Below are 25909 nucleotides of genomic sequence, written 5' to 3'. Positions count from 1 at the left end.
AAAAAAAAAAAAAAAAAAAAAAAAAAATGCTGAAAGAATTTAATCCTTTGCGAACTATAAGCAACTCAATAGATAATGAACTTGATGCAAACGGTTATGTATGCATTCACCACTGTGTATCCAGCACCTAATACAATGCTGGTACCTACTACACAATTCCCCAAGATATTAACTAAATTAAGTATCTACAATTAACACTATTTATAGAGTCCTAAAGCCAAGTATGTGGTTCGGGGACTGGCTAAATCAGACATCTGATGTTGGTGATGAGAGATGGTAGAATTTTTCACATCGAATGACAAACATATGCAGGTGGAATATCCCTTATCTGAACTATCTAGAGCCAGAAGAGTTTCAGATTTTGGTTTTTTCAGATTTTAAAATATTTGCCTATACATGGGGGGGGCGTTGCCTGACTTTGGAATCCGCCCAGGGCATTGGTGGAGCACACTTCTGAGTGTGCCTGGGTGGGTCACAGAAGTGTGGAATTGAGGTCTTTGTCTCATCCCTTCCCCCTTCCTCTTTGGCATCACTCTCTTGCTCTGCATCCTCGAAGCGCTCTTTGCTCCACCACGCTCCTCCACTGTGGTATTTGTGCCTTGGAGCCAGCTCCACAGACTGAATGCCCCAACACTGTGAGCCAGATTAAACCACTCTGTCTCAGATGCTTTGAGGGGCCAGGCTCCATTAATATTTAAGTACTGCCAGTTAGCAAGGAATTTGCTTACATCAGTAGGTCATGCAAGATTTGTAATAAATAACCTAATTAAAAATTAATTTTGAATGATTCACTGAACAGAACAAAAAACTTGTATCATATATTTAAATATTTACTGCCCCTCCATACTGTGTGCTAGGCTCTCAGGATCTAAAGATGAATGATTTAAGGTATAGTTTATGCTCTTGGGAGCTTAACTACATACAAATCCAACATTAACATATTAGTATATTTATACTTGCTGCTCTGTTGCTTTGAGGTTAGATTCCACTTGATTCACATTCGCTGGAGTTAGGTGCTGCAGATCTGTTCCCTGCCTATCACACCCATGAGGCCCGTGGTAGTCATCAGTAATGGTCTGGAGGTTAGGGATGTAGCTCATTGCTTATTGTGCTTCATGATTGAGGTCATGGGTTTGATCCGCACTTCCATAGGAAAGAAGGAAAGAACAAAGGGAAAGGCAAGGGAAGGAAGGAAGGAAGGAAAGGGAAGGGAAGGAGAGGAAGAAGAGAAAGGCCAACAATTACAAATAACTCCTATTATCAGAGGAACAGTTATAAATAGTTTATTTTCTTTTGCTTTGAGAGGGTATCTCACTATGCAGTTGAACTCTCTTTGTAGCCTAGGCTGGTCTCAAACTCAAGCCAATCCTCCTGCTTCAGCCTCCCAAGAGCTGGTATTACAGGCATGAGCTACCATGGCCAGCCTATGAGTAGTTTGTTTTTGTTTGTTTTCTTTTTCAGGAATGATGTGAGGACTTTTGTTCTTCTGTAAACTAATAAGATCAAAACATAGGCTGTGCCAAAGTTATGACAGAAGAAATTTGGAAGAAAGCATTTTGTCTTACATTTGGGGTAGGTGGTAGGCCTGTCATGGCTCCTGTGAAGATCAGCCACATGGTATCGTTTTCCTCTCAGGTATATACGTCCACAGGCATGAGTTTTTTCATGATGACTATTGGGTGTGAAAAAAAGTATGAGACTTGGCTGCAAGTCCAAAGTTATACTTGCCCTACTGGGGATTGAATCCTAGAAACTCTCAGCCTTGTAGAAGGGACCCTGTGTCTTCTCTGAGGATCCAAAATCTAAAGGAAAAACATCCCTTGCCTTTGGGTTGATCCCAGGGCAATGGATGAAGCCCAGAAAAAGTGTTCCTAGGAGTTGAAGGTAAAGAAAGAAGTACCCTCAGGATTCTACCCATAGTATAAAGGGAGCTAGCAAGTCCCTACGCCCAGAATCTTTACAAGGGACCCAGAAGGATAGTTTGGTCCCTGTCTTTGAGAGCTAAGAACCTGTAGGGTCATCTCTGACCTGTGAGGATATCACAGCCACCTCAAGAGTGATCTCAGCCTTCTTCCTGAAAGTTTTGGTAATTCCTCCTTTGTTTGGTCCTGCACCCTAGGCCCAGGGTTGATCCACCATAACGATTCTTAGAGACCTTCCACCCTTTTCTCTGCTGTCATTGCTGCATCCATTTACCCCCTCCTCTTCTCTCTTCCCCTTCTCTTACCTTGGTCTTTCTCAAGGGGTGCCATTGGACTTTGGGGGGATATGTTCATTGCAGCAGTATCATTTGCATGGTGGGATGTAGAGCATCCCTAGCTGTTAGGGAATTGATCATGTTAAAGTGTTTTGTGACACCGCCATTTTGGGCTGGACTTCCAGGTTCTTGTACCCCTAAAACCATTGTCTTAAAGTTTCCTTTTCCTTAAGACCACATTAGCACATAACATAGCCTGTGATAGGTTAAGAGTGGCCCGCCTAAACCTGATGGGAGAGCCTTCCTAATTGGCTCATAAATACCTCTGCACTTCCTTTCTCTCTCTCTCTCTCTCTCTCTCTCTCTCTCTGCTCCCACTCCTTGAATAAAATCTCCAGTCAGACCTCTTGGTATGTGTGGCCTAGTTGTTTAGCGTCGTCGCTGTTCCCTTTCATTGGTGTCAGAAGTGGGATCCGGGATTGCCGGGCTCACAGGTTAACATAACTGGGGACCCAAAACCGAGATACCAAGATGCCCCAACTCAGCCCCACCTGATGTCCACAACCACCTTCCTTGGTGCCATTCTCGCAGCCAACACGGATCCACCTATTTTCAGGCCTGCACCAGATATTGGGTAAGTCCCCCACTTCTGAGACGTCTTTCAGGTAGCGGGAGATCCCAGGGTCCCAGACCTACACGAGGACATCCACGTCGGACGTGGCCTGGCGTCAGGCCCTTCATCCTTCACTGCAAACCTCTGGTTTGTTAGGTTGAAGTCCAGGACTCAACCGGGCCTTCTCTGCCCTTGCTCAGGACACCTTGAAGGAGTAGAGAGGCTTTCCACTTTAAAACTCACTTCCTGCATGAGAAATTTCTCTGCAGAAAGATTGAGTTCCACCTTCTAGACTGGGTCTAGAAAAGGGGGCCTCATCAGAACTCTCAGAGATGTCTGGACTTCTGATAACCTCCTGTCCTGGTGGTCATGGGCTCTGCCTCTTCCATACCTGTAGACTCTCCTTTGGGATGCTTACTCAGGAATTTGGAGGACCTTGATCTAAAACCCAAGTGGCTAGTTCGCTTATCCACTCAAATTTGGCCCCAATATCAATTGGACAATCAAAACATCTGGCCGCCTAACAGCTCCCTTGAACCACGTTTAATTCAAGACCTATATAACTTTTGTGAGCATCAAGGAAAATGGTCGGAGATTCCATATGTCCAGGGATTTTCTTAGCAACCAGCCCTCTCTTTGTTCCATCGCCCAGAGACCACCTCTTCTCTTATCACCTCTTCATCTATCGCCTCTCTCCACACGTCAAGTAGCCCTTGGTCCCGCCACTTCCCTTTCTCTTAATTATTCAGGCCAGCTGGATCCAGCTGATGACCCTCCCCCATATCCAGCCCCATGAAACCAACCCACTCCTCCCCCTACCCTGTCTGACTCCTCTCCTCCTAGATCTCCTACTCCTCCCATTTCCTCAACCCCTCCTATCTCTCCACCCCATGCTCCAACCCCACCTCTCACCCATTCCAAGTCCCATATGAGCCGCACGATGGCGCCCTTGTGCGAAGGAAGTGCAGGGGTTGAGGGTATCTTCCGTGTTCATACCCTCTTCCCCATGACTGGACTCGCCCTCATCCAAGCCAGACTTGGATCTTTCATTGCCGATCCAACCTTTGTAAAACAGTTTCAACTCCTGACACAGTCTTATCAACTAACCTATCATGATCTTTTTGTTGTCCTTACCAATGCTTTGACTCCTGAAGAAGGAAAAAGAGTGCTGGATCAGGCCCTTGCTCATGCAGATCAGGAACACTTAACAAATAATCACCATCTGGTAGATGTTCTCGCGGTCCCAGAACAAGACCCAGAATGGGACTACAACACCGAGGCGGGAATTGAAGCTCGAAACAGGATATCAATTGTCTCCTTCATGGGCTCCACAGAGCCACCATGAAGTCTGTAAATTATGAGAGGCTCAATGAAATTATGCAAGATAAAAATGAAGATCTGTCTGCCTTTTTACAAAGGCTGACTGATGGACTCCACCAACACACCAGACCTGACCCTGAGTCTGTCGAAGGCCCGAGATTGATTATGATGCATTTCTTTTCTCACAGCTACCCTGACATTAGACTCAAACTAAAAAAACTCGAGAGGGGACCTTTGACTCTCCCTGCAGAAGTTCTGGCTGCAGCATTCAAAGTTTATCATGGCTGTGATGATCTCAAGATCACCAAAAAGTACGTTATTGGCACAAGCTTTCAATCCTGCCAGGCTCAAGGAAAGAGATCTTTCGGGACTCTCCCACACACCGGGAAGACCCAGTTTATGGTGCAACCAAGAAGGACACTGGGTCAGCAATTGCCCAAATCCCAAGGCACCCACAAAGCCTTGCCCTAAGGGCCAACAGAGGAGACACTGGGGTTTCGGCTGCCCCTTGGCATCCACCCACCATTGGGCCACAGGCCCCACCACTCCCCTGAGCGATGACCTGATAGGTCTGGTGGCAGCTAAGGGGCTATGAAGAGGCCCTGGCACAACTGGCACAATGTGGATCACCGTCCAGGAGCCCAGAGGTGACCTTGATTGTGGCGGTAGGACTATTGTTTTCCTATTAGACACTGGTGCCAGCTTTTCTGCATTGAGAGAATATTGGGGACCTACCTCCCTGTCTCAGACCTCTATGGTTGGGGTAGAAGGTCAAAAGCAACACCCTCGACAGACTCCTCTACTGTCATGCACAATTGGTGATTTTTCATTTCTTTATTCCTTCCTAGTACTCCCATCCTGTCCCATTCCCTTATTGGGTCGTGACATTTTATCCCAAATTGGGGCATTCATTTATTAATCTATGCCAAGCCCTTCCAGCACTCCAATGTCTTCCTTTTGTCTTTCATTATCCCAAGCTGTTGAACCTCCAGTCTCCACATCCAAATGGCCGATTAGTCCCTCCCTTGTAGACCCCCAGGTGTGGGATGTTCAATCTCCTTCAGTGGCCAAATACCCACCGGTTAAGGTCCTCCTCAAAGATCCCTCATGATTTCCAAATCAGGCATAATATCCCCTCCCTCATGCAAGCCTAGAGGGATTAGCTCCCATCATAAATAGCCTATTACAAAAAGGGTTTCTGAGACCCACCAACTCTCCATTCAATACCCCCATCTTGGCAGTAAAAAAATCTAATGGAACACATCAACTGGTTCAAGACCTCCAAATCATCAATTCTGCCACTGTCCCCATTCACCCTGTTGTGCCCAATCCCTACACCCTCCTGTCCTCAATCCCGTCTAATGCTACCCATTTTTCTGTTCTAGATCTCAAAGATGCTTTCTTTTCGATCCCCTTACATAGAGATTCCCAAGACATTTTTGCATTTACCTGGACTGATTCCCTTCTCTAATATATCTACTCAATTAACCTGGACTGTATTGCCCCAGGGTTTCAGGGACAGTCCCCACCTGTTTGGTCAAATTCTAGCCCAAGATTTATCCCTTCTCCAATTTCAAGGTTCACGATGTATCCAATATGTAGATGACCTCCTCCTTTGTGCTCCTTCATTTATTATGCTCCAACAAGATACATGCTTCTAAATTTCATTTCCAAGAGAGGATATCGAGTTTCCCCAACCAAGGTCCAACTCTTCAAACAATGGGTCACCTATTTGGGGATATCTCTAACACCTGGTTTTAAGTCTATTATAGTAGATAGAAAATGGTTTGAGACGTTCCGACCCCCACCACCAAAAAAGAGCTTTCCTTTTTTGGTATGGCTGGATATCTTAGATCCTGGATTCCCAATTATTCCCTGCTGGCAGCCCCCCTTTATGAGGCCACTAAAGGAGATCCCCGTGAGCCTATCAATATTTCCATAACCACACCCTTTGTTCATCTTAAGTCCAGCCTCCTAGAGGCCCCTGCCTTACACCTGCCTGATCTGTCACGTCCCTTTCATCTTTATGTGTCAGAAAATAAGGGATTTGCACTTGGGGCCCTGGTCCATCAGTTAGGACCCACATTTGCACCCGTGGCCTACTTATCTAAGTGGCTAGATCCCACTGTCAGAGGTGGGCCCCTGCTTGTGAAGCCTAGCTGCTACATCTCTCTTAGTTCAGGAATCAAAAAAACTCACTTATGGATCCCTCACCATGGTTCTCTCCCAGCATTCTATCTCAGACTTACTAAATTATAAATATCTGCAACATCTCCCCCCATATAGAGTTCTGTCCCTTCAGATGGTGCTTCTACATTGACTTTTCAGCTTTGTGCTGTCCTTAATCCCTCTTCTCTGTTGCCAACTCCTAAACAAGATGCCCCATCCATGAATGCCTAGAGAACCTTGACAACCTCCTGCCCCATGAGTCTTGTATTCTAGAAGGCCCCCTCCCCTCCTCTGATTTGGTCTGGTTTACAGATGGCAGTTCTTTTATCAAAGATAAGATAAAAAAAAGGCAGGATATGCCATAGTCTCCCACTCTGAGGTTATAGAACAAGGATCCTTACCCACACAAACAACCAACCAACAGGCAGAGCTCATTGCCCTCACTTGGGCCTTTGTCTTGGCCTCAGGTAAGCGGCTTACAATCTGTACAGACTCCAAGTATGCCTTTCATATTCTCCTCTCACATGCAGCAATCTGGCGTGAAAGAGGATTTTGTTCCACAAAGTGCAGTTGCATCCAAAATTCTAGATTCATCACAGAGCTTCTACAGGCCTCTAGGCTACCATCAGCAATAGGGATTCTCCATTTAAGGCCCATCAATCAGGTTCATCAGAGATAACTATGGTGAATAATAGGGCTGATCAGGTGCCAAGAAAAGCTGCCTTAAATTCAGAGGCTGTCCCAAACCCTGATTTTATGTTGCCCCTGACTTTGACAGATTCTTCTGATGATCCAAAAACTCCTGCTCAGACCTTTACCTTAACTAGGGATCAGCTTATCTATCTACATAAGCTTTTCCATCCTGGCTCTAAGACTCTTTTGGCCTTTCTGGAACCTATAATCACTCTTTCTCCCTCTGACAGATCGTTTCTCCAAAAGTCTTTCTTCCACCTGTCTAATATGTCAAAGGTCCAATCCTCTCTCAAGACCTGCCCCCTTCCCCACGCATCAGGCTAGAGATATGTTACCAGGTATGGATTTGGTAAATTGATTTCATCCACATGCCCAAGGTAAAGAGGTACAAATACTTATTGGTGCTGATAGATACTTTTTCTGGATGGTTGAAGCCTTCCCTACTTCAAACAAACGTGCCCTCACTGTCTCTCTTTTGATTTTCAAAGAGCTCATGCCTAGGTTCGAACTTCCCACTTCTTTCCAATCTGATAACGGACCCGAGTTCTCCTCTCAGGTGACCCAGGGTCTTGCCAAGTTAATGGGAATTTCCTGGCACTTTCATATTCCATTCCATCCCCAATCATCCGGAAAGGCAGAGTGTACCAATAGGTCCATTAAGTCAGTCCTTACTAAGTTAATCCTACAGCTTCATATGGATTGGGTTACTCTTTTACCTCTGCTCTATTAAGGTTGAGGTCTCTACCTAAGGCCCCCCTTCAAACTTCCCCATTTGAATTGATGTTCAGGTGTCCCTTGTTACCACCCGGACTGGATTCTCAACCCTCCCCTCTACCCTCTATCTTGTTGGTCTTTTTACTCGCCCATATGCCAGCTCAGATATGACAGACAGCACGCTGATTCATTGTTACCTTGCCTGGTGTCTACCCTCCCATCCACATATCATCCTGGAGACCAGGTCCTCTTGTCCCCGCCTCATGAGCAGAGGGATCCCCTCAAGCCTAAGTTCCAAGGGCTGTTTATGTGATCTTGTCCACTCCAACCGACCGCAGTCAAACTAAAGTCCCTCCATGGTTGGTTTCATTGTTCCCGTGTCAAACCCCTGTCTACCTCTTCCTCTCCGATCGCTCCAACAGGTTCTTCTCCATCCCACTCTGCAACCCCTATGGGACCTCTCAAGATAAAGCTCATGAGGGTCACAGAAGAGTTTTCCGATAAAGGGCCAAGCCTGCCAAAACCTCCGGTTGGAAAACCTGAGCACTCCCATGGGATATTGTGAAGCCTTTGTCACCCTGTCTTTTCTAGATCTGTTTAGTTTTTGCATGATACTTCTATTGGGTTTTATTTTGGGAATCAGGTTGGCCACCGTGGCCCCTCCCGATTATAATTTCACCTCCAGGTGCTTACTTGTATTGATCTATTATCTGGTGATTTCACTCTTTTCCATCCTTAATTGTTGCAGATAATGTTTCTTTTTTTGCTCCTGTTTTCCCTGCTAAGCCCTACCCAAGCCAATGAACTTTCATCATGTACTTTGACTGGCTCCCAGCTTCGCTCGGCCCTCCTTCAGACCCAGATAGGATCCCTAAATGTTACTTTACAGGTTACCTTATGTCAATTCTTTGACCTAAACCCATCGAATTCCTGTAAAACCTCAGAATGGCCTACAGCCAATTTCCGTCATCCCTTCCAAATCTACCTATGTCCTGCCACTGGCCCTGCACACTGCCACTCACACAGCCAATACCACTGTGCCTCTTGGGGCTGTGAGACCATAGCCCCATGGAAATCATCAGATAAACACGTCTATCCTCTACGTCCCTCACTGATCCCCTGCCCTATAAATTCAACATCACAGTCAAAAACCCCACTGACCCTATGTGGTGGTCCAGAAGGATGTGGGGCCTCAGGCTCCATGTCTCAGGCTGGGATCCAGGTTCAGAATTTGTTATCACTTGCGCACCTGGATGCCTCAAATTATCACCCACCCCCCGTAGTCAAGGTCATGACTAATGTTTCCTTTGAACTCAATCAACTAAATGATGCAATCAAAAAGGTTCACACTCAAATTGATTTAACACCTGACCTGACCTATGGGTCTTTGAATCCCTGTAAAGGACCTTCTCCTGGATTTCAAACTCCACCCATTGTATTCAGGGATGTTGGATAGGCCTAAGCCTTAGGGGACTTCTTTCAATGACTCCACAGATAATTCCTCATTCCCCACAGACCGTTCATCCCAAATTCAGTCTCCCAAGAACAAGCCAAATTAATAAAACAAAATGTCACCCTCCCGAGTAATTTTTCAACCTCGTCTTGCTATAACTTCACAGGCCCAAATTCGGCTCCCCAATATTGCAAAAGCATGACTGGAACTCAGATCAATGGGACAGTCAGTGGAACATTCTTATGTGGAACCTTCTTATATAATGGCTCCGTGCCTGGCTTCATATGTACCCCTGTCCTTTTGGTTCTCGATTGTTACGTGATTCCTGGGAACGAACCTGTCCCCATCCCCGTATATGAAGTAGCTATGCCTCACCATAAGAGGGCGCTCCAAGTGGCCATCTTTCCTCTATTAGCTATCATGGGTATCATGAGGGGCATAGCTATGGGAACGGCGGGAATAACACACTCAGCACTCACCAAGATGCAAATTCAGGAACAACATGAGCACGACATAAATAAACTGTCAGAAGCAATCCTGATACTCCAACAGGTCAACTCCCTAGCCGATGTGGTCCTGCAAAACAGGCGGGGCCTTGATCTGTTGTCGGCAGAGAAGGAAGGCCTCTGCCTCACACTCCAGGAAAATTGCTTCTTCTATGTCAACCAATCAGGGGTAGTAACACAAAAGATTTAGGAGCTTCAGGAAGAAATCAGGCGCCGCCATGAGGAGCATCAAAATGAGGGATGGACATTAAAGTGGTTCGATAATCCTCTATTTTCATCTTTACTCCCCTTTATTGCCCTCCTAATAACACTCTTTCTTCTATTAGCTATTGCTCCCTGTGTTTTCCGTTATATCCAGGCCCAGGTCAGCCAACTTTCTGCCCAGGTCTCCCGACAAACGGCCCATCAGCTGGTGTTATGAGCACAAGGCCCTAACGAGACCACCTTCATATGGCAGCCACCTCTCACCACCCAAGCCTGATCCAGACTCTGCTGGATTCAGACAGTTCCTGGAGGATCTCCTACTTGATCTACCTTGGTTTGTCCCCTACCCTTGCCCGGTGCTACAGGTAACCAGTTGGGGCTCCAGAGCTTGGCTTCAGGGGACTCTGCCACTTTACAACAACAGAGATTGAGGCCTTCACTTTCCTCTTAATAATAATTATCACTGAAGATAGTCTGCACCAATCTAGTTTTCTAGAGCTTCCCCCTGACTAAAATGGATTCAGGCCACCCATTCTGCCCCACAGCCCATGGCCCAAGCCTTTTTAATTGCATAGCTACGGCACTCACTCCGTATGATTGATCTCCAATTAATTGCCCATCTTTCATATCACCCCCAAGGTTGCGTATACTGTGCAAAAAGCACTCCTCCCTGATCTCAGAGGCCCAATGCAAAAATAAGGCCAAACAACCCTACTTCCTTGGTATTGTGAGATACATCAAGATTTCTTCGGATATTCCTTCAACCCCTCCACCTACCTTTCTAACCCATCAGAATCATGTCAAGGAGCTATAGTTGCTTCCATAAGACCCTATTGGCCACATGAGCACCCCTTGGTTCCCATCAGGATCCGGCGTTCCCCTCTTGGTTCACTTGTTTTGTCACCAACCCACCCTACCCAAGGGATATACTCTAGAAGACCCCATCCAGAAAAAAGGTGGGACATTCCATATACCCCTTATTTTCACCCTAGCCTTCCAGGTTGATATTGAGGGCCACCCTCTACTTTGGTATCTCAGAGAAATGTTTCAAGGCAGCATCTGTGATTTCTGCCAAAATTTAGTCAGGACCCATGTGAGACCACGCTGGGAAATGCGGTGCGGGCTCTAAACCAACTACATTCTGCCCATCTCTCCTCCCTCATTGATAAATTTGTGTGTTTGGACTCTTCTTATAAAACCTTACAGATGACTTCAATGGGAATATTATTGCTACCATCAGTTCACCTCTGCTCGAGAGCAGCACAGCCGACCAGACTTCATGCCCGCCCCCCAAGAGTATCATTGCTCCAGACTCAGCAGGAAGTAGTTACAGAAGACAAACACGTCTCCCCCTTCCCTGGCATATGATCTGCACTGGCTGCCATTTCTCATCTAACACCAAAGAGGGGGGAATGTTAGGGACTTGATCATGTTAAAGTATTTTGTGACACTGCCATTTTGGGCTGGACTTCCAGGTTCTTCTACCCCTAAAACCATTGTCTTAAGTTTGCTTTTCCTTAAGACCACATCAGCACATAACATAGCCCGTGATAGGTTAAGAGTAGCCCGCCTAAACCTGATGGGAGGGCCTTCCTACTTAGCTCATAAATACTTCTGCACTTCTTTCTCTCTCTCTCTCTCTGCTCCCACTCCTTGAATAAAATCTCCAGTCGGACCTCTCGGTGTGTGTGGCCTAGTTGTTGAGAGTCACTGTTCCTTTCACTGGCCCCTGAGTGCCAATGATAATATCACTTCCTAGTCATGAAATTCAAACCCATAACCACATATTTCAGAAAAACTATTAGGGGAACTTTAGGAACTACTATGTTATCCTCTATTCTAAATGAAATAAAGTAAAAATTTTACTTGCCCTACTGGGGATTGAATCCCAGGGCTTTTGCACTAAGCTACATCACAAGCCATTTGTTTCATTTTGTTTTGTTTTGCTTGGTACTGGGGATTGAACTCAGGCTGTTGTATTTGCAAGGCAGGTGGTAGCAGCACTGAGCTAAATCCCCAGCCCCTGTTTTGTTTTGTTTTTATAGTCTCACCAAGTTGCCCAGGCTGAGCTCAAACTTGCCATCCTCCTGCCTCAGTCTCCCAGAGTGCTGGGATTACAGGAGTACAGTACCATGCCTGGCTTGAACAGTTTTCTACATAGCCTTGTAAAATGCTAGAGAATATTTGCTATCTTCTAACATCATGGCTTTCACACACACACACACACACACACACACACACACACACACACACACACATTTAATTTTATTGATACATTGCAGGTATACAATATAATGACACTCATCATTGGGAATTTGCACCTTTACATAATCTATCTTGGTTCTTATTTTTTTTCCTCATTCCCCTGCCCTCTCTTCAAGCCCTCCACCCTTCCCTATTTACAAAGACTTTGCTTCCATTTTTTTCATTTTCTCATATTAATTCCATTCCCTTCCTTCCTTTCCCCTACTCCTCTCACTTTCCATTCCCCTTTGCCCCTTTTCTTACTATTTCACATTATCTATTTTATGTTTTAGTCTTTATTTACACTTTCAGTTTCTCACGCCAGAGAAACTATTCAGTATTTACACATATTTGTCCTATTTATTTCACTCGAGTATGGCCTCAATGTGCATCCATTTAACTATAAATGTCTCTAATTTCTTATTCTTTGTGGCTGAGTAGTACTCCATTTTATTTTTTAAAAACACACACACATTTTCTTTATCCAGTCTCCAGTTGATGGGCAATTGGGCTGTTTAAGTTTTAGCTTATTCTTTGTGGCTGAGTAGTACTCCATTTTATTTTTTAAAAACACACACACATTTTCTTTATCCAGTCTCCAGTTGATGGGCAATTGGGCTGTTTCCAAGTTTTAGCTATCACAAAATGTGCTGCTATGAATGTGGGTGCACATATATTGCTATGGTATGATTCTTTTAATTCTTTTGATGAGGTGGAATCAGTGTTGTTTTCAGATGTTGAACATTTTTTCATATGTTTATTTGTTTTTTCCACTTCTCTGAGAAATGTCTGTTCATTTCAGATACCCATCTTTGTATTGGATCTTTAAATTTGGGAGGTCTAATTTCTTTTAAGTTCTTTATATATTCTAGATAGTAGACCTTTGTCTAAGGAACTCCTGGTGAAAATTTTTTCCCACATTGTGGGTTGCCTTTTCACATTGTTGGTGGTTTCTCTTGCTGTTCAGAAGCAATTATTTTGCAGAAGCTTTTTATTAAGAAGACATCCCACTTGTTGATGGTTTGTGTTAATTCACGGGCAACTGAGGTTTTTTTCATAAAACCTTTTCCTATGCCAATGTCTTCCAGAATTCTATCTAACCTCTCTTCCAACTAGTTTAGTGTTTCTGTTTTAATAGTTAGATCTTTAATCAATTTAAGTTTTAGTTTAGTGCATGTTGAGAGCTACAGGTCTAGTTTTAATCTTTGGCAAGTTAAACCCAGTTTTTCCAGCACAATATATTAAAGAGGCTATCTTTCCTCCAGTGAGGGTAACATCATGGTTTTCAAACTGTACTCTGTATTGCAATCAACTTCTAGAATTTGAAAGGAGGTGGGGACAAGTATTTCTTTAGCTACTTCCTCACCCTGTTCTACAACCAAAGCTGTGCTTTTATTTGTTGAAAAAAAATTTCAGTTAAAAAGTGTTTTATTGCTGAAACATACATGGTTGAAGACCATGTCTCTATATTATTATAGGAATGGGGATTTAGCTCAGTGGTGCCGCTGCCTGCCTTGCAAGCAGAAGTCCCAAGTTCTATCCCTGGTACCAAGAAACCATCAAACAAATCAATATTATTATAGACAGCTAAGTTAGACAGAAATTAGTATTCAATCAGAGGGATTGGGGCCTTAGGTCAGCACCAAAAAAATAGACATCAGAATTGTGGTTAGAGACAAATCTGAAGAGAGCCAGGTCTCAGGATGGAGGTGCAATGGGCAGGCCTGCGAGGTAAACAGCAGTGTGAGATTATACTGTAGTTGGTACCAGCTGGTCCAGCGCACCCAGAGAGGCATCAGACACATAGGCGGGTAACCAGAACACCTGTGCCCATATGCCTCTCCCTTTCTAAAAATTCATTTGTTCTTTCCATGTACCCTTACGTGACTCATTTCCCTATTTGATCAATATTACCTAAGTGTCTATACTTGTAATCATATAGATTGGTTGTAGTTTGACCCACATCGTACCCATAGTATGACTTTGCTGTATAATTTGCTCCTGACAAAAGACCATGATGGTCATCTCTTTGGGACCCCCTCCTGGAAACCCAGAAAGTATTCTTCCCCTTAGTTCCAATAAAACTCTCATATCTTCCTCCTTTGGATCACCACTTCCTTCCTTCATGTTGTGAGACCAAGGACTCAGCACATTTGGCACCTAACAGGTTGGGAACTGTATTTCTCCTATATCAATATTACTATTAATTTGCAAACGTCTTATAAATGAGAAGACATCAGCGTAGTAAGGATTAAAATCTCTTGTTTCGGAGACCTAGGAATTGTGCTTTGGTTGGTTGTTTGGTTTGGCCTTGGGTAAGTTTCAGAACTTTCCTAAGCTTTAGTTTACTGATCTATTAACTAAGAAATAGTCATAGTAACCACCTAAGAGTCATCATGAGAATTAAGTGAAGTAAGCCAGGCATGGTGGCACATGCCTGTAATCCCAGAACTTGGGAGGCCAAGCCAGGAAGATTGCTGCAAGTTCGAGTCCAGCCTCAGCTACATAGTGAATTCAGGGCCAGCCTGAATTACATGGCAAAATTCTATCTCAAAAAAAAGAAAGAAGTAAAGTAGTCTGGTAAATGAGGTAAGTCCCTTTGATAATAACCACTTGGCACCTGATTCCTGTGTTCCTGTGGATTCTCATCTGTGTCTTTCCATCATGTTAGGATGCTGCAAAAAATTTGAGATTGTAAGAATCCCTTATTTATGGACATCTTTTTTTTCCCCCTTGGTCTCAGTAAGGTTCCTGATTTTCTCCTCATCTTATTTAGGATCCCAAGTATCCTGTGGAGAACTTGCTGAACCCAGACAGTCAGAGGGGGCCTTGGCTCAGCTGCCCTCAGGACAGGAATGGGCAACTGAAAGTGGAGCTGCAGCTGGAGAGGGCAGTGCCCACTAGCTATATCAATGTAGGTGAGTGAGTTCTCTGGGGCCTGGGAGCCTCAGCGGGAAGACCCGGGACTGACGTTCCCTTCTACCCAATTCACTCAGATGTCTCAATTCATTCTGGCTGAGCCCTACCTGGGTGAAAAGGAGAAATGTGGCCTTTGCCCTTGGGGCATTTTGGGTTTGGAGAACTCCATGATGAGTGTTGCTCCTTGCATTATGCAGTATGCCTGCTTTGCTGTGTGTGATCTGTGTGGTCTGAGTAAAGCCTTAGAACATTGGCATAATTATAAATGCCAACAAATAAAATCTGCATATACTTCTGAATATTAGTATCAAGAGGATGCTGGAATGGTGAATTGTATGTAGTTTATGGATTGAGAAGGTTGACTTTACGATTCTTTGGAATTGATAGGGTTAGGGTTTTAAAAAAGAATTCTCTGGAACTGGTAGCTTTTGAAGACCACTAGTCTCAGCTTTCTCAGGACAGAAAGATGGTGAGCTCCTTAGCAAGGACATAAGAGAATTTAGCATCGTCTTCAGGGCCTGAGCACAGAGAAAACAGCAAGTCTCTTTAATTAGGGAAGGTTTCAGGATAGGAGGCTCATGGAGAATCTTTACATTTGCATAGTGGGCTGAGGTCTCCTTCCATCTCAGTTACTAGTTCCCTGGGAAACTCCACCTATTGCTTCCATCTAATTCTAAAGTAGAGGAATGACCCTCCTGTCCCCTCTTCCTTCCCTTGTCTTCAACCATCCCATCACCCTGTCCTCTCAACCTTTTGTCCCCAGGTAACTGTGGCTGTGCTTTCCTGGTCTCTAGACAGACCTTTTGTCACCGTGCTGCCTGCAACTATGCTAATGTCCCTCACTGATTCAAAACGGGAAGAACCGCTCAGGGGTCCACATGTTTAAAGATGGTAAAGAGGGCAAAGGCAGAAGCCAGGGACAGTTCTGAAGGATAAAAAGATGCAGTACTAGAGAGGGGTATAAGTGCCATTGGGTATGGATTGTGGGAGGACACCTGGGCAAGTGATGTAAGACAAATATAACTCCCAACCTGCTAGATGTTTGGTATGCTCAATTTGTGTCCGCTGAAATCAAAGAATGAATTCCAGGAACAACAGAGATGAACAGTAGGAAAGATGTATTGAGAAATAGCTCCTGAGAGACAGGGGGGTCCCAAAAGTGGTATGCCACTGAGGTATCTCCTCTAAGAATGTTTTCTAGAGCAAAAATCATGAGGTGGATATCAGATCACAAAGTGAGTACAATGTGGATCAAACTACAATCAGCCAACAAGATTATAAGTATAGCCTTAGCTAATATTGATCTAATAGGGAAGTGGGTCATGTAGCAAGGGTACACGGGAAGAACAAAAGCTTTTTTTTTTTTTTTTGGTACCAGGGATCGAACTTGGGTCCTTGCGCTTGCAAAGCAGGCACTGGAACCACTGAGCTAAATCCCCAGCCCTACAAAAGCAATTTTAGAAAGGGATGGGTTCAGATGTCCTGGTCACCCACTTGGGTGACTAGTGTCTGTCTGGACTTCACTGGACCAGGTGACATCAATTACAGTATAATCTCAAGTTATTGCTTATCTCTCAGGGAGGCATGTAAGCCTGGTCATTCCATCTTTATCTTGAGTCCTGGCCTCCAATAGATGCACTTGCAGCCACATGGTCTCATCTTCTCCACTGGCTCCCTCAAGGGCCTAGCCCTGTCTGACGGCTTGTAATATTTCAATCTAACTTGGGTGCCTGTAATACAATGGCTTAGTTGTATCTTTTGAGGGAACAGGCTAGTTAGTAGTCTATCAGTTCTGCATTTGCTCTTAACACCTCTGTCATTACTTTGCTTTCCTCAGTACTGACCTCTTCCTTTCTCCCTTCATTAGTCCTTCCCTCTTTCCTTCAGTTTTTCTTTTTTCCTTGAGATGATTTCCTGGCTCCAGCCTCAGGAGAGTCATGGGATCGACTCTGCCTGACCTTATCTCAGCCCTTCACATGGCATCAGCCCTTTGGCCTGGCCTTCCTGTGGGTGCGCTCCTCTCTGGATGCCTCGGAGAAGCCTGTGGTGGATGCTTTGACTCTGGGCTGAGCCAAGTATGTACTATGGGGGACAAGGATTTAGTGTTTTCCTTCGCTTTTCAGGCTTCTGGTTAGGAAGCTAGTGCTTGTTGAGGGACACAAGTGTGTGTGTACACACACACACACAAATACAAGCGCTAGTGAGCTTGGTGCCCTTTCTTAGAGGTACAAGTGCAGTACTCCTCTTTCCTTTCTCACACGGGGAAGATGCAAGTGAATGAGCCTGGAAGATAGCATCCCTCTGTCCACTCACCCTACTCCTCAGTTTCTGACCTCATGGTTATAGCAGTTTCCTTACCCTTTTCTCAAGAAGTCTTCTGCTTACATTTTCTTCTTACTCCTTTTCTTTCTTTCTTTCTTTTGCAGGCTTTTGAAAGTTTTATTTTTTTTTATTTTTTGTTTTTGTTTTTTCCTTCTTTTCTGACTCCTCTTCTGCTGTTTTCTTTTCACTGGTATCTCCATTTATCTTTCCAAGTTAATTCCTTCCACCATAATTCTCTTACAAACAAATATGAATGTGTAATCAACTACACAAAGTTAGAATCAGAATCATAGAGGTTAAAAAATGCTTAAAGATCCTAACCACTCCATTTTACATCTCAGATAGGGAAATTTTTATGTATTTGAAGTTACACAATGAATCAGAGCCAGGAAGGGACTAGAAATTAGATCTCCTGTCATTATTACACCATGCTGCTTCCTACACACACAATAAATTTAAAACATCTGACAACCAAAGAATCATAATTTACAGAAGTAAGCCTCATAAGAGTCACTCCTATTGAGGTTACTGAGAAAAGAAGAAATGGCACTGGGGAGAGAAAACAGAACTAGGTCAGGGAGAATGTGGTTAGATGCTTTTGTAGTGCAGCCTTAGGAGAGGCCCAGAACACTGAGGTGAAACAAAGCTTGGCTGTGATTTGTTCTTCCATTATCAAGAAAGCCAAAAACTGTACAGGGACCCATGGAGGCAGGTGAGTACCAAGTTCTGATAGCGCAGTGGTAGGAGCTAATGTGAATGGAGCCAGATCTCTGTGATCCTGGCTTTTTTATTTGCTTTTCTTTTTTTGGTATGGGGGATCGAACTCTGAACCTCATGCTTTTGAGGCAGGTGGCAGAAGCACTGAGCTAAATCCCAGGCCCTGTGATCCTGACAGTTTAACAAAACCAAATTATGAGATAAGGGACCTGTCTCGTTCCATAATGCATTCCTGGCACCTAGCACATTGCCTACAACAAAGTCAGCTTTTAGTACAAATGTTCATTACATAAATGACCTGTCAGAGGAAGTTGTAGGTGGAGTCACATAAAATTTTACCATCCAAATGGGACACTTTGAGGGCAAGAGAATGCTATCAATAGTTAGACCAAGGCAACAGACATATCACAGGACTGTTCCAGGAAACCAGAACTTGGGGTCACCTTCATTTTAGGATGAATAAGCACTTTCTTGCCTTTCCCATTTTGGACATCTAAATTACTCTATCCTTCTGGGGCATGATGGGATTGAGAAAGAACTCCAGGGCCAAAATGTCAGCAAGACATTAAATAGCAACAGTGCCTCATGAAACCGTAGGGACAGGAGGTCCAGAAACATTCCTGCAAGAGACAGCTGGTGCACAGAAACCATTGATGATGACACTCAGTTCATAAATTAAGATTGTCTAGGGCCGGGGATTTAGCTCAGTGGTTCCTCCTCCTGCCTCAAAAGCACGAGGTCCTGAGTTTGATCCCCAGTACCAAAAAAAAAAAAAAAAAAAAAAAAGATTCTCAAAAATTTTGGCTTAAAAAAAAAAAAAAAAAAAAAAAAAAAAGATTGTCTAAAATGTTGCAGGCTTTTTTATTTTCTAATGTGTCATTCTCATTGGTGTATTAAATGACAGCAAAACATAATGGCTTTTAACATCATGAAACAAAGTTACTGTATTATGATCACCAATTTTCTAGCAAGGAAACAAACAGAGAAATTTAATGCGTCCCAGAGCGCATGGCTTAGTAAATCTTGGAAGTAGAGTTGAATCTAGGCCACTTGGCTCCAGCCTGTGTTCAGAAGCTCAGTTTAATGATTAATCTCACTTATTGTTAAATAGTCAACTATACATATCTATCTCGTTACACTTTCTAGTAGCGTTCAATCTAAAATTCATGCTTCTGGGCTGGGGTTATACCTTGGTATTAGAATAACACTAGATCCAATAAGACATTGTAATGACAATTTTAAAATTTAAAACAGTGAATAAGAACAAAAATACTTTTCAAGCTTTCAGAGTGAGACCAAAGTTATACTTTACCAAAAAGATAATTCACCTTTAAAAGAATCTGTAATAGCCAGGCGTGGTGGACACACTTCTGCTCTTAGCACACTGGGAGATAGAGACAGGAGGATCACAAGTTCAAATCAGGCTTGGGCAACTTAGTGTCTTAGTGAGACCCTCTCTCAAAATAAAAAATGAAAAAGGGCTGGGGATACAGTTCAGTGTGAAGGCCCTGTTTTCCATCCCCAGTACCACAGGGGGTTAAAAGAGAAAATCTGTAATGGAAGAGAATCAGAGCTAAAAACTAAAGGATTATTTTAATTTCAGGGAAATTTGGAAAAATAAAGAGGAAATAGTGACAGGCAGGTTGAATTTTGACAAAATCACAGTGTACACAAAATCTATGTAGCGGTAATCATGTGGCTTCTGTGTACATGTACATTCATAGACTACTCATGCCCTTTGCAGAAGGCTAAAAACAATGGCTAGAGCCAGGTGTGGTGGTGCACGCCTGTAATCCCAGCACTTGGGAGGCTGAGGCAGGAGGATAGCTGTGAGTTCAAGACAGCCTGGGCTACATAGTGAGTTCCAGGTCAGTCTCAACTACATAGTGAGATCCTGTCTCAAAACACCGAAAAAATAAAAAATAAATAAAATAAAATAAAAGCAATGGCTAAAATTGATAGGTTTTTAGTTGTACACAAACATAATTGTTCACAAAATAAACACAATGGAAATTAAATGATATTATTAAATAATATTTAGACAGAAATAATGATAAAATGCCCCAAATACTTCGAAGTAGAACTATGTGTATGTATACAAAAATACATACTCCTTTGTTTCTCACATTGGTATGTAAACAAAGATAATTTGAGTTTTGTACCTATGTGCATCAATTTTATACATGTGTAAATTTAATAATATATAACACATACAGAGAGATTTTTCAAAAGTTTGTACATGACATCAGGCTTCATGGCCCAGTCTTTCCCAATAGTGTGTATTCTTTTCTCCCTGGAGAATTGAAAGATCATGGCAAAACCCTTCATGTTGGGGAACAAAATACACAACATCACAGAATCTCAGCTGTTGGAACTCAGCAGTCTGCACACACCAGCTGACAAGTCACGGGCAAGTCAGGGCAGATACATTCATGAGTTAACTAAACTGAGTTCCTAGGTGGCAGTGACCCCTGGTGGTGAGGCTTGCTATTCCTTACTTTTCTATTTTCTTCTCAGGGCTCCTCTGATGCCCAGGAGTCTGGTCCTAGTCCCTGGCTGGCTAATCCTATCCGGAGGACATTCTTGCCAGATCTCCCAAAGTACGTGACTGCCAAGAGTGGACATCTTGGACCTTTCTCCTAGAAGAGAAATGCTACAGCGATGCTCACAGGCACACAGCCTGACCTGGGTTCCCCAGTTAATCACATACTCTGGGCCAGTGGTGGTGAACCTACAGCATGCATGTTGGGTTTTTCTTTTAAGACAAAAGATATCAATGTAAACTTGTTTTTTCTAAACTAAAACCTCAGTATTAGCCAGGCATGATGGCACACATATCTAATCCCAGAGCTTGGGAAGCTGAGGCAGGAGGATTGCCTCAAGTTCATGGCCAGCCTAGGCTACATAATGAGTTCAAGGCCAGCCTGAACTACACAGTGAGACCCTGTCTCAAAACAAAACAAAACAAAACAAAACAAAAAAAAAAACCAAGAATAAAAACAAAACTTCAGTATTCAGGTTTAATTGCAGCATTGGCACTTTGCAATAAATCAATGGGTTTCAGGTTGCTGTTTGGCAAGTGTTCTCCAAAAGGTTTGCCATCACTGCTCTGGCCCTATAGCCCTGTCTGTACATGAAACAGACTTTCTCAGTGAAATGCCATTGACTTGGAAAGCAGAATGGGGTCTGCGTTCCTAATGCAACCAAGTGCTATGTTTCTTTGCAGGAACACCAAGGGAATGTCAGAGCTCAAGGATTTCCTGAATCAGCTTCAACCAGGGGCTCTGGGAAATTCAGCCCGCATGGTGCTTTCTGCTGCCCGAAAGGCACCTTCAGCCAGTGTGGCAAACCCAAAGAACAACCACACAGAGCCAGGTCCCAGTAAGCCAGAGTACAGGTGAGGCCCCATTTGGGACAGGGCATCTACTCTAGGCTGGGCATTAGCAGGACAAAAGCACTTTGAAATATATTAAATGTTCTATGAGGTGTTTCACAGATTCTGAATAACTAGCTAAATAGTGATTGTTGGTTTTGTTATTGTTCATTTGACAGATGTTTACTGAATGTCTCTTATGTGCCAGGCTCAGTGTGGTGCTGGGTGTGCCGCAGGAAATAGCAGTGTTCCTACCCTAATGAAGAGACACATGCCCATCGCCAAAAGTAATCTTAAAACTGCAACTGTGACAAGTATTTGAAAGCAAAGCATAATAGGATGGCTAGATTTAAGAATCCAGGAAAAGTAAGAAAGAAGTAAGCCGGCAAAAAAGGTAGAAAAAATATTCTTAAAAGAAGGGCTGGGGCCGGGGATTTGGCTCGGTGATTCTGCCGCCTGCCTCACAAGCACAAGGGCCCGAGTTCGATCCCTGGTACCAAAAAAAAAAAAAAAGGAGAAGAAGAAGAAAGGAGGAGGAGGAGGAGGAAGAGGAGGAGGAGAAGGAGGAGAAGAAGAAGAAGAAAGAAGGGACCTCCACGCAAAGACCTTTTGTTAATGAGCTAGGCTTAATGAGCATTTCTAACACAGAGAAAGATGAGGGCAGAAAGAAGAGGCAAAAAGTCCAGGACCAAAGGTGAACAGGTCAACATGCAAGGCCCAGGACACCTCCCCAAACCTTAGGACCCCTCTGCAGCAGTCCTTCTTCCTCTACTCTTGTTTTAGTTAGGGCAGGATTACCTTGGATCCAGGCCTTGATCTCATAGCTAAGAAGTGAGGGTGCAGGAGAAAATGCCCTTGTCCATGTGTCATCAGGTTTCAGGTTAAGCAGGGAGACAACCCACTGAACCAAAATCAGGACAGTTCCCTCATGGACTTTGTCAAAATTTTAATCTTAGCCATGCATAGTGACACATGGCTGTAATCCCAGTACTGTGGGAGGCTGAGGCAGGAGGATCACAAATCTAGTCCAGCCTGGGCAATTTAGCAATGTAGGCTATGCTCAAGATAAAAATTTTTTAAAAAATTAAAAAGAACTGGGGTTGTAGCTCACTGGGAAGGTCCCAGTGCACACATGCGCACACGCACACGCACGCACACACACACACACACACACACAAAGAAAAAGAAAGGAAAAAAATTTAAGTCACATACGGTGGCACATGCCTGTATCTCAGCACTCTGGGAGGCTAAGACAAAAGGATCACAAGTTCAAACCCAGCCTGGGCTACTTAGCAATTTAGCAAGATCCTATCTCAAACTAAAACAAAAAAATGACTGGGAGTGTAGCTCAGTGCAAAGACTCAAGGTTCAATCCCCAGAACAACAACAACAAAAGAAACAGTATTCACACCCACTAGGATGGCTATAATTAAATAATTTTATAAAAAATTCTAGCTCTAATATATACCCACAGGTTTTCATACAAAAACAGACAAATGCAGCCGTGGCATTCATTTTTATGTTTATATTTTTATTTTGGTTGGGTTGGGTTTTTTTGAGGTGAGGGGGTCTCTATGATACCTAGGTTGGATTTAAACTTCTTGGCTCACATAAGCCTCCTGTCATAGCCTCCCCAAAAGCTGGGACTACAGGTACCATCACTGTGCCTGACCTTGACACCATTATTCATAATACCCTGAAATCTAAAGCAAACAAATGTTTATCACATAATGAATGAATTCCTATGTAATGGTATACATAGTAATCTATATCATGGAATATTATTCATCCGTGAAAAATGAATGCAGTACCAATACGTACTCTAATGTGGATGAACCTTAAAAACATTATGCTAAATGAAAGAAATCAATCACAAAAGGCCATATACTTGGTTTGTTGTTTTTTTGTTCTCAGTTCTGAGGATTGAAACCAGAAACTGGGCATTCTAGGGAATAGCCCTACCACCGAGATGCATCCTCTGCCCCCCCCATGTGTCATTTGATCCCATTTAATTGGGATGTCTAGGCTAGATGACAAATCCCTAGAGACAGCAAGGAGATCAGTGATTCCCAGGGACTATAGGGATAGAGAAATGGAGAGTGATGGCTAAAACGTTTTGGAGTTTCTTTTGAGGGTGATATAAATGTTCTAGGATTAGTTGTGGTCACTCAACCTGATAAATATGCTAAAGTCAGTCTTTAGAAGGATGAACTTAGTGGTATTTATGTAGTATCTCAATTTTTTAAATAATTAAAACTGAAAACAGATGGGCACATTGGTGCACACCTGTAATTCTAGCTACTCAGGAGGCTAAAACAGCAGGATCACAAGTTTGAGGCCACCCTGGGCAACTCAGTAAAGTTCTTATCTCAAAATAAAATTTAAAAAGGGACTAGAGATGCACCTCAGTGGTTGAGCATGAGGTCCTAGTTCCCCAGTACTATCTCCCATGAAGTATCTGAGAAGAGTAATAGGGGTTCTGTTCTGAGATGTTCAAAGGTTAAATGACTTCCTTCAAGTCTGGTATTTCAAGTGAGAGAGTCAGCACTCCCACCCAAGGTTACTACCATTTTAACATTCTACATCCGTCTTGCCCTGATTCTAGGCTCCTTCAGCCCATATGACCTCTCACTGATAGCCAATTTTGTTTTTCAGGTTTTTTTTTTTCTTTAGCAGCACCAGATTGAACCTAAGCACATCCTTAGCCCTTCATTGTGTGTGTGTGTGTGTGTGTGTGTGTGTGTGAGCTATTTTTGTTTTAAAACACTGTTTCACTAAGTTGCCCAGTTTGAGCTCCAACTTGGGATCCTCCAGCCTCAGCCTCCAAGAGTGCTGGGATTACAAGCATGTGCCCCCACACCCAGCAATAGCTGGTTGTTGTTTTGTTTTTGTTTTGGGGTTTCTTTTAGGAGAGGTTATTTTTTTTGAGACAGTGTCTCCCTATGTAGTTCAGGCTGGCCTGGAACTCACTATGTACCGTGGGCTGGCCTCAAACCTGCAGTGATCCTCCTGTCTCAGCCTCCCAAGAACTGGGATTACAGGCATGCACCACTATACCCAGCCTGCTGGCTGTTAAGTGTTGTTTTTCACAGGTCCCTGGCCAACTCACACTGTCGGTCAAAAAGGAGAAGAAAGGCAAAAGCAAGGCAAAGAGAACATTGACCCCAGTTCCAAAACGATGGCATTCAGGAGAGGGACAGTATCCCGTTTGTGCAGGTGAGCTGGGAGGTGGCTGTGTGGTCACTTGACTCCTCTTGAAGAAGGAACAGGAGATCTGGATGTTGTCAAGAAACATTCGGATTTGGCCTCCTGGCCTCTGGCATCTGTGCTATTCCCCCATCTGTAACTGTACTGTTAGTGAAACAGTTCAGGACAAGTCTGATCACATTGTGTTGGTGAAGCTGAGCTCTGCCCTCAGGAGAACACGAAACCAAACGATCTGAAACCCTGTCAGAGAGAATTTCCTTCATAACTTACTCTTTAAGACTCTGTTAAGCGTATTTTTTAAACCAAGGCTTCTCTGATCTTCCCAGATAATCTCTCCCACTTTGCACCTTCTGCTTTGAATCGCTGTTCTTTGTGTTCCTAGCTATGTTCACCGCTAGACTCCACATAATTGACTCCAATCCCCCAGCTCCCAGCATCTGTCAGGCACAGAAGACACTTGATAAATATTTGACAGATGCATGAAACTATCTCTTGGCTGTAAAATATGCAGTCATGGTGAATTTCCTGCAAGAATGGCTGCCTTTTGGCAGCAGATTCTCCCTTCAGGCTTCATGGGGTGGCATCCGTCCTAGGAACAGAACCAATTTTGTTTACATCCGCAGATTCTCCCTCTGCTCGCTGCCACCTGTGGAGAGACTGCCCCGCCTCCCCCAGAGCCTCCCTCCCCTCACCATCTTCATCCCCATCTGTTGAGTGGGTGTTCTCCCCCGAGAGTTTACCACGCATTTCCTGGGCCCAGAGTCCCATCTGCCACTTGCACTTTGCAGCGAGCGAAGTAGAAGAACATGCCAGCCTGTGTGCGGAAGTTCTTCCGGCCTGAGCCAGACCGCCCTCTGACAAAGACTGGAGAGTGGATCTCCCCAGCCAAAAGGGGCCGATGGTGCCAGGCCTCCAGCTCTGCCTCGCAGCACTCAGCACTCGTTCCCTCACTCGTTCCCTCGGGACTCTGCCGGAAGGCACCTCCGGGCCCAGCTTGCTCTCCTTTCCTAGTTGTCAAGGCTCTGTCACCATAGCACCCAATTCTCCCAAGGGCCGCTGTCTTTTTTACATTTGGAACTTCTGGGTTGAACTGGTGATCTCTCTAGGGCCTTGGGACACTAGCCAGAATGTCTTTTCCTCAGTGAATGTTATACATCATCATGTCCATTATCCTGAAAGGAATACAGGCCGGTCAAATGAAAACTACTGCCTGAAAGATAAAATCCTGTGGTGATCAAAAAAAAAAAAAAAAAAAAAA

At 43.9% G+C, this 25909-nt stretch overlaps 1 protein-coding gene across 1 annotated transcript in view; it reads left to right on the top strand.

Annotated features, from left to right (window-relative positions):
• The window catches only part of LOC117286258 (short transient receptor potential channel 2), a 27844-nt gene extending 1951 nt beyond the window's left edge, over positions 1-25893 (top strand). The window contains 12 exon segments of the mRNA XM_033763929.1: positions 14890-15031; positions 15796-15814; positions 15816-15884; positions 15886-15923; positions 16939-17107; positions 19485-19494; positions 20589-20671; positions 21298-21468; positions 22013-22138; positions 24537-24579; positions 25245-25337; positions 25340-25893. Coding sequence (XP_033619820.1) covers positions 14890-15031; positions 15796-15814; positions 15816-15884; positions 15886-15923; positions 16939-17107; positions 19485-19494; positions 20589-20671; positions 21298-21468; positions 22013-22138; positions 24537-24579; positions 25245-25337; positions 25340-25492 — 1116 coding nt within the window. The 3' untranslated portion in view covers positions 25493-25893.
• The last annotated feature ends 16 nt before the right edge of the window (positions 25894-25909 follow it).

This window comes from Fukomys damarensis, unplaced genomic scaffold (assembly GCF_012274545.1).
Source record: "Fukomys damarensis isolate Sample0158 unplaced genomic scaffold, DMR_v1.0_HiC HiC_scaffold_16, whole genome shotgun sequence".
In the NCBI taxonomy this organism is placed as follows: Eukaryota; Metazoa; Chordata; class Mammalia; order Rodentia; family Bathyergidae; genus Fukomys; species Fukomys damarensis.
This window is presented reverse-complemented; position numbering and strand designations above follow the sequence as displayed.